This window comes from Ascaphus truei, chromosome 1 (genome assembly GCF_040206685.1).
Source record: "Ascaphus truei isolate aAscTru1 chromosome 1, aAscTru1.hap1, whole genome shotgun sequence".
NCBI classification, from domain to species: Eukaryota; Metazoa; Chordata; class Amphibia; order Anura; family Ascaphidae; genus Ascaphus; species Ascaphus truei.
In genome coordinates this window covers 230,697,943-230,709,483 of record NC_134483.1, presented here as the reverse complement: position 1 = coordinate 230,709,483, position 11,541 = coordinate 230,697,943, and the positions used below count along the sequence as shown (strand labels likewise).

The window sequence follows — 11,541 nt, the reverse complement described above, 5'->3', positions numbered from 1 at the left end:
AATCACTGGTTTAGCTGCTGCTTTATGGAGCGTGAGTGCAGGGGGAACGAAGACAGATGGGAGGGGGAATGGAGACAGATGGGAGGGGGGACGGAGACAGATGGGAGGGCAGAGGGAACAGGGAGATAGAGCGCACCATAATGAAGACAAGCATGAAGGAGGTTGCAGGAGTGCTGAGGTGCGCACGCCGCCCCCTGGTGTCCGTACTCGCGAAGCACGCATACGTACACAGGGGTATGGTGCAACTAAAAATAAATGTACGTACTTGTGAGTGTACGTAAAGCGGGTGTACGTAAAACGGGGTATGCCTGTATGTCTTTCTTTGACTTACTACAAAACATTAAAGTCACAAGGAATAAAAACAGAGACAACAGTGATTTGAAGTACGGTGTTTTGATCTATGCTCACCATATAGAACATAATATACACTCAGGTGTAAGTATTCTCTATGAATAAATCTGATGTAGTATATTCTGGTGAAGAGTTGTCTCTACTAAACTTGTCTTCTGTTTAACAAATTTATTACACACTATCATAATTCCATATCAGGACTTTGCAATACATAGAATGTAAAAAAAAGTACACCACAAAATTAAAAAGTTACAATGCATTAAAACATTGTTCCAACATAATGATGAAAGGGAAAGTGGGATGAAATAGTGAAATGCAGCTTGATGCATGTATCAAATAGTATTTATATTGCTTATGGTAATGTAGTATAAGACACCGTGCTACAATATATTTATAGCATAGTCTTATGTTAAAGTGATTGCAATCAACTACAAGCTTCTCCTAAACGTGGTTCCTGGGATTAGCATAAGATTTATAGTACGTGTTGCTGGCCTGTGGATATCTGTGGCAGGCAGGAGCAAGGCTCATTTCATTTCTTCTGATCTTCTGCAATGTGTCATGGTGCAGGGTTCCTTGTCCTACTTGTGCAGCATATACATTTCTTGAAAATTCACACGTGCCACATATACATATGTACTAGAACTTTGTACTACAAATAATAATTTAAAAAACAAAAAAAAGTTTCTGAAAATCTAATTTAATATTAATGGTGTTGTGAAGGTGGCGTGTAAACATACTCTGAAAGTAGTGAGGCATTTTTAAAGTCCATTTATCAAGACAAAACTGGTGCAATGCATTGTACTGTATGCAAGGTCAAATCTTTTGTCTTGATGTACCCCAAAACAAACTTAAAATGATATACGTGTATCCACATAATTAGAAATCATGGTTTATTTCCAGTATTCTTGAATCACTAAAGCTCTCTTTACACTGAATGTCCTCATGTTTGGACAGATACAGGTATAAAGTAGCACCCTACAGTAGCTTTTCCTTTTTTGTTTTTCTTATGTATATTGATTTAATTGTAAGGATGCCCAATATTAAAACTACAGTTGAATCTCTAGAAATATGATGCGATTTCTCTCAACAATCTACTTGCGGCAACATTTAGACTAATTGCTACAATATCATCAGTGACCAACGACTAAATCTGTGCATTTCAAACCACGATTGCTTTACAATACAAATGGTAAACACTGGTTCAAAACGTAAACACTCGCCATTTACATCTCTATTAAAATTCAGTGATCTCATAGAAGTACGGAAGGGAAGTATATTTTAGAGAAAGAGCTGGACTCGAGCTCCCAAGGTGGGATAACAGGCTCACTGGAAATGTGAATGTGGATTTGCGGAATAGCCTTCAAAAGAGGTGGTAAAAGAATTAAACAGTGCTTGGTATAGGCATAAGGCTATAGTAAATATCAATGAAAGCCAAGGATAAAATAAGGTCTGAAGTTTTACAAGAGAGAGGAAAATGGGCCGACTAAAGGGCACCAGTGGTTCAGCTGTCAAATTCTACGTATCTACATGATTTTTTAGACAGGTAATTTCATTGTAGTTATCTAGCACAGCGGTGCGCAAAGTGGGGGGTGCACCCCTCAAGGGGGCGCTGGATTTGTCTGGGGGGGCGCGGGTGGTTGCAGAGGCCCCGCGCTCTTCCCAGAGGCATTTAAATTAAATGCCGGGGGATCGCGTGAGGCCCATGCAACTCTAAAACTTACCTGGACTCTGCCGGCGTCACTCGTGTCCATGGCAACGTGACATCAAATGACGCTGCGGGTCACGTGATGTGACCCTGCGGCGTCATTTGACCCCGTGTGAGGTAAGGAGAGGGGGCTCAGAATGAAGAGGAGCAGGCAGGGGGGGGCGCAGCAAAAAAAGTTTGCGTGCCCCTGATCTAGCACATGGTTGCTGCAGGCTTACATATGTAAGACAACAAAACAGTTGACAATCTTTAAACGTGCAATTCCAGATGGACCTCCGAATGGGAAAGTGTTTGTCAATCAAGTGTTTTCTGTACCCTCATCCCAACTTTATCAGAGAACCAATAGAAGTTAGGGGAGGTATGGAAGGGGGACTCTGGCCATACAACTACTTGTCGAACACACACCCCACACAAGGGTGTAGCCAGAAGAAATCAACCCCCTTTCAAGTCCTTCAAAAACAATGTCATATTTGGGTAAAAAAAGGTATCAATTACCCAGATGAGACCCCTTAAGTATGTCACTGGAACCTTGGTTCTTGAATACATGTAGGCACACTGTCCCGGCAATATCTCCCCTCGAAAATGCTTGCACGATTCCCCGCTAGGGTTCCCTGCTTCAGCACAGCCCAGAAAGGTAAATGGGACAAAGGGATGTAAAATGTCCATATAACTATGAGTGGTCCCTAGGTTAAGGGGGATACCCAGTTACTCTCCACGTAGCCCAGAACCTGTATAGGGGTTCATGGGCACTCCAACCATAATTATGAGGTTGTGAGGGGACTCTTAGAGTCCAGTACAAGTCTATGAAAACGTGTGTTTGGGAAATATAGGCTAGTAGAAAATGAAGTGCAGCGTTCTATTCTATTCCCCATACCCAGAGAGTTAGGACATATAACAGTATATTTTATTTACAGTTGGTTTAATATAGTATATACTGTTGTGCACGGTAAATGAGCTGGGACTTTCAGAAAAAATGTTCCGACAGGCTACCAGCGCTACCAAGTTTGGTGCCTCTGGGACAGAGTTGAAAGCCACCAGAGGATGCCTGAGGTGTGAAGACCATTTGGGTAGCAGGGAAGGGCTCAAGAACCCACGTCCTGGGATGAATGGAACTTGCCCGGGCTACCATTTGCCCCACCAGACTTGGAGGAGCCTGACCCAGCGGGTGGATTCTGAATAGCAAGTGACTAAGGTGGCAAACTTGCGCATGTCCCCTTGGCAGATTCAGAATCCCCGCTTGCCCGGCTTTGCTCTGATTGGCTGTAGTACTGTATGTTGTTAATGAACTCCCAAAATATATAAGAAACCTCTCAGCCAATCAGTCCGCAGATTTTCAAGCACCAAAACAGCGGCGGGCTTTTTGAATGTCCTAAAAAGAGCTCTTGCGCGAAAAGCAAGGCACCGGCTTCAGAAAAACCTGCTTTTTGCATCCAAGTTCTCATAAATGAACGTAGCGGTTGGGATTGCAAACTGATTTTAGTTCCAGGACGTTTGAAGCTAAGTCCAGGTCAAAGAAAAAGTAAAGTCTAGTTTTTTACCCAAGTTCCCAAGTAAGTGTGTCTTTTCTAGTTTGTGTATCATAGTGTATGCCTTTTCATGCAAATAAATCACAATTTATTTCACTTTACCAGTTTTGGTCAATGTATGATCCCGGTAAAAAGGTGTAAAAACTGTTGGCTCTCAAGAGGCTGTTGGTAGTGGTGGGTTTTCTGAAAATAGTAGTTTGTAGGGAGCCGTCTGCACCCCTTTAAATCTCGAAAAATAATTGAGGATTCAAAACAACCTTCCTTGCTGCCATTGTTCAAAGTTCAAAAGTAGTGAGGAAGAAGTGGACACCCCATCTGGCCCTGATTCCTGCATTTGAACTACGCTGGAAAGGAGGATATCATCAATACCAGACTGCATCATTACTGCTGTGATGCTGCCTTTACCATTTATATTTGCTGTGACTTCACTTCTCAAAATATGCACTTCTTTTTACCAGCCTCAGTATCTCTAACTCTATTCATATATCTCCATCTCTCCTTCCTTCACCACTTCTCTTTTCACATGAACTCCTTTCTTACCTGCGTCCTCTGACACCACACAGCTATATCCCCTGCACTAAAAAACACCCCTACAAATCCTCCTCACACATCCTTTTTCTATCCATGCTTCGCCTCCTTGCTTCTGGGGATATCTCTCCCAATCCTGGTCCCTGTCTTATTCCTACATGCGCTCGTCCTCGCCTGCCAACTGCAACCTCTACTCCTTCTGGTGTCAACCCCTCCAACCTCATACCCATCCCCTGCCACCCTCCCTCCTCTCTCCCTTTCTCCTGTGCCCTTTGGAATGCTCGCTCCCTTTCTAACAAGTTCCTCTCTGTACATGACTTCTTTCTCTCTCACTCTCTGCTCCTATTTGCTATAACTGAGACCTGGCTCACTCAGTCTGACTCTGCTCTGGAAGCTGCCCTCTCCTACGGTGGCCTTTCCTTCTCCCACACTCCGCGCACTGATGGCAGGGGTGTAGGCGTGGGGCTCCTGCTCTCCTCTCTCTGCCGTTACCGAACCCTTCCTATTCCTCCCTCTCTTGGTTTTCCCTCCTTTGAGGCTCATTGTCCAGATCTTCTCTCCTCTCCCTGTCCATGTGGCGGTCATATATCGCCCACCTACCTCTACTCATCCCCCTTTTGCCTTTCTCTCTCACTTTGAATCCTGGCTCTCTTTCTTTCTCTCCTCAGACTCCCGTTCTTCTCCTTGGGGACTTCAATTGCCACATTGATGACCCCTCTCTCCCTTGGGCTTCCCGCTTTCTTTCTCTAACCTCTTCTTTTGGCCTTCAACAGTGGTCTGCAGCCAGCACCCACAAGGATGGCCACTACTTATACCTGGTTTTCACTAAGAACTTCTCTCTCTCCGATTTCTCCATTTCCCCTTTTCCTCTCTCTGACCATCATCTCATCTCATTCTCTCTATCTCGCTTCTCCCCTTCTCCACCTCCATCTACACCCCGGTTCTACAGAAACCTGCGCTCTATTCACTTACCTGACTTTGAGTCCACTTTACGCTCCTCCCTCTCCTCTCTCAGCTCTGCTACAGACCCCGACAACCTGGTCAGGAACTACAACTCTGTCTTGTCCTCCTCTCTTGATCTACATGCTCCCATATCAAGGTCAAAAACAGACAAAACTTCTTGACTCAGCCCATGTCCAAGTGGCCCATTATAAGTGGCAGGATTACTGAACAACTGAAGTTTAAAAGGAAGTTAAAAAGACGTGAAGAAGTGGACACCACCTATTGGCCCTGATTCCTGCATTTGAACTACGCTGGAAAGGAGGATATCATCTATACCAGACTGCATCATTACTGCTGTGATGCTGCCTTTACCATTTATATTGGCTGTGACTTCACTTCTCAAATTATGCACTTTTTACCAGCCTCAGAATGTCTCTAACTCTATTCATATATCTCCATCTCTCCTTCCTTCACCACTTCTCTGTTCACATGAACTCCTTTCTTACCTGCATCCTCTGACACCACACAGCTATATCCCCTGCACTACAAATCATCCTCACACATCCTCTTTCTATCCATGCTTCTCCTCCTTGCTTATGGGGATCTCTCTCCCAATCCTGGTCCCTGTGTTATTCCTATATGCGCTTGTCCTCGCCTGCCAATTGCAACCTCTACTCCTTCTGGTGTCAACCCCTCCAAGCTCATACCCATCCCCTGCCACCCTCCCTCCCTCCTGTGCCCTTTGGAATGCTCGCTCCCTTTCTAACAAGTTCATGTCTGTACATTACTTTTTCTCTCTCACTCTCTGCTCCTATTTGCTATAACTGAGACCTGGCTCACTCAGTCTGACTCTGCTCTGGAAGCTGCCCTCTCTAATGGTGGCCTTTTTTCTCTCACACTCCGCGCACTGATGGCAGGGGTGGAGGCGTGGGGCTCCTGCTCTCTCTCTGCTGTTACCGAACCCTTCCTATTCCTCCATCTCTTGCTTTTCCCTCCTTTGAGGCTCACACTGTCCAGATCTTCTCTCCTCTCCCTGTCCATGTGGCGGTCATCTATTGCCCACCTATCTCTACTCATCCCCCTTCTGCCTTTCTCTTTCACTTTGAATCCTGGCTCTTTCTTTCTCTCCTCAGACTCCCCTGTTCTCCTTGGGGACTTCAATTGCCACATTGATGACCCCTCCCTCCCTTGGTCTTCCTGCTTTCTCTCTCTAACCTCTTCTTTTGGCCTCCAACAGTGGACTGCAGCCAGCATCCACAAGGATGGCCACTACCTCGACCTGATTTTCACTAAAAACTTCTCTCTCTCTCTCCGATTTCTCCATTTCCCCTTTTCCTCTCTCTGACCATCACCGCATATCATTCTCTCTATCTCGCTTCTCTCCATCTCCACCTCCATCTATCCCCCGGTTCTGCAGAAACCTGCGCTCTATTCACTTACCTGACTTTGAGTCCACTTTACGCTCCTCCCTCTCCTCTCTCAGCTCCACTACAGACCCTGACAACCTGGTCAGGAACTACAACTCTGCCTTGTCCTCCTCTCTTGATCTACATGCCCCGCTTTCTCTCTGCCGCCCTCGCCCATCTAACCCTAGACCCTGGCTAAATTCCCACACGCGCATGCTGTGTTCTTCCACTCGTTCCTCTGAACGCCTCTGGAGGAAATATCATACTCTCGCAAACTTCCTTCACTACAAATTTATGCTATCCTGTTTCAACTCTGCCCTCTCGCAAGCTAAACAAGCCTACTTTTCTTTACTAATCAACATGCACAAGTCTAACCCACGCTAACTGTTCTCTGTCTTTGAAACTCTACTCAAACCACCCTCAGCTGCCTCTCCTTCCTCCATCTACGCTCAGGACTTTGCCGACTATTTTAAGGAAAAGGTGGAATCCATACGTCAGAACATCCCGTCTGTTTCTTCCTCCCATCCTACACCTCTTCCTAACTCTCCTCCTGCCTTCCTTGACTCTTTTTCCACTGTCTCAGAGGATATGTCGCTGTTGATCGCCTCTTCTCCCTCTACCACTTGCTCTCTTGACTCCATTCACTCCCATCTTCCAAAACCTCTTGGTCCTACTATAATCCCTACGCTAACACACATTTTTAACTCCTCCCTCTGCTCTGGAACCTTTTCATCCTCTTTCAAACATGCAACAGTTATACCATTACTCAAAAACAGCAAACTTGACCCTACCTGTCTTTCTAACTATCGACCAGTCTCCCTCCTGCCTTTTGCCTCTAAACTCCTTGAACGTCTTGTATTCTCTCTTGCTTGCTCCATTTTCTCAACACCTATTCTCTCCTAGACCCTCTACAATCTGGCTTCAGCACTGCTCACTCCACGGAAACAGCCCTCACTAAAATAACTGATAACCTCCATGCTGCCAAAGACAGAGGTCATTACACTCTGCTCATATTACTCAACCTCTCTGCAGCATTTGACACCGTGGACCACCCTCTTCTCCTTCACATTCTCCATACTCTTGGTATTCGGAACAAAGCTCTATCTTGGATCTCATCCTACCTCTCCCATCGTACTTTCAGTGTCTCTTCTGCCACACCTCCTCCTCCTCTATTGATCTCTCTGTGGGGGTATCCCAGGGCTCTGTCCTGGGACCTCTTCTCTTTACACACTCTCTCTAGGTGACCTAATAACATCTTTTGGGTTTAAATATCACCTCTATGCTGACGACCTTCAAATGTACTTTTCAACACTCGACCTTACACCTGCTGTACAAACAAAAGTTTCTGACTGTCTCTCTGCTATATCATCCTGGATGCCCTCCGCCGCCTTAAACTCAACATGGCTAAAACAGAGCTCCTCATACTTCCTCCCAAACCTGGCCCTACTACCTCCTTCCACATTACTGTTGGAACTACGATCATTCACCCAGCAGCCCAAGCATGCTGCCTAGGGGTCACACGACTCCTCTCTCACATTCGCCCCTCACATTCAAAACATATCTAAAACCTGTTGCTTTTTCCTCCGCAATATAACAAAAATACGCCCTTTCCTCTGTTGCTCAACTGCTAAAACTCTGACTCAGGCCCTCATTCACTCCAGTCTTGATTACTGTAACCTCCTGCTGTCCGACCTTCCTGCCTCTCACCTGTCTCCCCTACAATCTATGCCAGAATCACTCTACTCTTTCCTAGATCTGTCTCAGCATCTCCCCTCATGAAATCCCTCTCCTGGCTTCCGATCAAATTCCGCATTTCACACTCCATTCTTCTCCTCACTTTTAAAGCTTTACACTCTTCTGCCCCTCCTTACATCTCAGCCCTAATTTGTCATTATGCACCATCCAAACTCTTGCGTTCTCCAGGATGTCTTCTTTCTACCCCCTTTGTATCTAAAGCCCTCTCCCGCCTTAAAACCTTTTTCACTGACTGCCCCACACCTCTGGAATGCCCTTCCCCTCAGAACCCGACTAGCACCCTCTCTATCCACCTTTAAGACCCACCTTAAGACACACTTGCTTAAAGAAGCATATGAATAGCACTGTGGATAATACTGGACACATGATATAAAGCTTAGCCCCCTGCAGACACACTTACCAGAACTCCCTCCTATTGTCTCTGTACGTTCTCCCTACCTACCAATTAGACTGTAAGCTCCTCGGGGCAGGGACTCCTCTTCCTTAATGTTACTTTTATGTCTAAAGCACTTATTCCCATGATCTGTTATTTATATTATCTGTTATTTATTTGATTACCACATGTATTACTACTGTGAAGCGCTATGTACATTAATGGCGCTATATAAATAAAGGGAGTAAGGGAAAGGAGATGGATGTGCCCTGCTCAGCTGGTGACTAATGAGAAAGAGGCACTCGGGGTGGTGCTATCTGGGATAGAAGAATAAACGAAAATAGGGAGAACAGAAATCCCTGGTGATTAATAGGGTCAACCCCTATAGGGTCTGAGGTATAACATCCATTGTTGCTATGTATATCTGCGAGTTTGAGGAATATTTTTTTCATTTTTTATTTAGTGTTCATGTTCACAACACCCACCAAACTATTTTGCAGGAAATGTGTTGTGTGACCTCAAACTGTCATTAGTCTCTGTACACATCCTGCTTTCTTTCTGCAAATTGAGATTTGTGAAGTTTATTGTGGCATTTTGTTGTATATAAACTCCTGGAAAGTACTATCTGCTAAGCCAGATAAAATGCAAACAGGATTCTGAAAAGAAAAGGAGCACTTATGAGATAAGGCAGGTTTTATGCTCTTTGAGAAGCAGAAACCAGGCATTTGTAATGAACCCCAATGTTGATCATTCAAAAGGGGGAGGGAAATGATGTAATTTTCAATATAGTTTTCTCTACTTCAAGTTAAATCAGATTTATGATGTGCATGACTATTTCAAAACAGATTTTTAACGTCCGGTTATAGCATTTATAATTATTTCCAGGTTAGACTTTGAAAAAACAACTTCCAATTACCTAAAAATATATGTTTAGATCAATACCTTAATTTTAACCTATTACACACTAGCATCATTGACCTACATGGGTCTGAACATTTCTACATAACAATGATGAGGATAATGGTATAAGGATCAAACACAGACTAAAAGTTGTTCTATCGTTGAGAGAAAACCCTTATTCATGCCAAAAAGCACCCCTTGAAGTGGGAGCATCAGCGTTCACATAAAATGCAAAGGCTCTTTCAAGCAAGTTTGGGGCCACCTACATATGTTATATAGTAATGTCAGTATCTGCTTTTGTGTATAGAGCTGAATACAAGCATAACTACAGTATTTAGCCACCTTTGTTTTAGGTTTTAAAAATGGCCGTCAACTTGCTCTGTGCCTCAAATCAGGATCTTTCAGGTCCCTAGCCTACCCTTAAAACAAGCACTGGATGTTCACAAATTGAGTTGCCTAACAGTTATTAGGTCTGTGTTTTATTCTGTGATCTAAACGTATAATAAATCCAGAGACAGTGATGGACTCTGAATAACTCTCCATTCAGCTCCTGAGCGGACATCTTTCTTTCCCATTCCTGCCCAAAATCAAACATGGCTGATCACACAAGCATATATAATTTTTTTTTTTTTTTTAATAATAAAACATCGCATTTCAAACTGGACTGAAGAATGTTAGACAATGTTGTAACAGTGAAGCTCTCCTCTAATATCTTTTGGCAATAATTTGTGTTGGAACATGCCATGGTCCTTTATCAAGAAGGTAACACCCCTAAATTGTCTTACAGTATGTAAAAGAAGGGAGTGGTTGATTTCCTTTGCTCAAAATCCCTGCCCCATCTCCAACGCCAATTTCTTCATTAAAGTAAAGCACAATTCAGGAAGTAATGTTTCATTTTGCATTTTATTTTCAGTTGAACAAATTGTTTATACTAATGTTATGATCACAGAACATCTTCACATTTGATGCAAACATGAGAGATCAGTTACAAAGTCACTTAGTGGCACAACTTTAACCCTTTAACTACTGGAGAACCAGAGACGCACTGCTTCACAATACGTTTTTGGCCCACTGTGCAGGAAAGGCATTAAAAAAAAATTAGAATAATACAAATAAGATTTTTTTTTAGCAGAACTCTGTAAAGCTATTACTCGGGGGTGGCCAACTCCATTCCTCAAGGGCCACCAACAGGTCAGGTTTTAAGGCTATCCCTGCTTCAGCACAGTTGGCTCAATCAGTGGCTCAGTCGTTGACTGAGCCACATGTGTTGAAGCAGGGATAGCCTTAAAACCTGACCTGTTGGTGGCCCTAGAGGACTGAAGCTGGTCACCCCTGCTCTAACTGCACTGCAGTTGCAGGAACGCAAACAAATGTTGTGCCACGAAAACAAGTTGGACAAGCTGAACAGAGAATCAAGCTTAGGATACATTACATATTACAACAACATTCTTCTGCACTTGTGCACATATTTTTGAGCATCAGTTTGTAACGGTCACCTAATGCTGTAAACTTAAACATTGCTTACAAAGTATTCTAGTATCTCTAAACTACAATATATATATATTATATGTGTGCGTTTTTTCATCTTCTATTTTCATATTGTACATATTTAAAGTTAAACAAACTATATGTCATTAGATTGCTAGGTGGTTCTATCGTGTTCCTGCTGCACTGTGGATTGAAGGCGGGCTTTCATGATCAGAGAGGAACGAGGTGGCAGCCGCTTCAGGGAGTAGAGGTACAAGCACATGACGACACACAGGGCACGTTCCAGACTAGGGAGAGAGAACAAAACCCCACAAATGTTTTTGTTTATTTAAACACACGCAAAAGCTTTAAAGAGACAAATAGGCAAACACCAATTTAAAAAAAAAATTGCTGAAGTTGGAGGGACTAGCAGGTAAAGTGCTTTAGGCATCGGGCATGGTGCCTCGGGCCGCGCTGATCTGCGCTCCTGCTCTGCCACGCTGGCTCAAACTGGAGCTTTTTTGTGTCCTGGCAGGCGAGGCAGTGAGCGCGTGGCGGAGGCGGGAGGCGGGGCTAGTCCCTCGCTCC

The 11,541-nt window shown here is 44.1% G+C and overlaps 1 protein-coding gene across 5 annotated transcripts in view; it reads right to left on the bottom strand.

Annotated features, from left to right (window-relative positions):
• Window positions 1-10,370: 10,370 nt before the first annotated feature.
• Window positions 10,371-11,541, bottom strand: part of PJA2 (praja ring finger ubiquitin ligase 2) — a 76,022-nt gene continuing 74,851 nt past the window's right edge. For all 5 annotated transcript variants that reach the window (XM_075601961.1, XM_075601988.1, XM_075601997.1 and 2 more), the window contains one exon: window positions 10,371-11,261. In XM_075601961.1, the coding sequence (XP_075458076.1) occupies window positions 11,139-11,261 (123 nt within the window). In that variant the 3' untranslated portion in view covers window positions 10,371-11,138. The remainder of the gene's footprint in view (window positions 11,262-11,541) is intronic.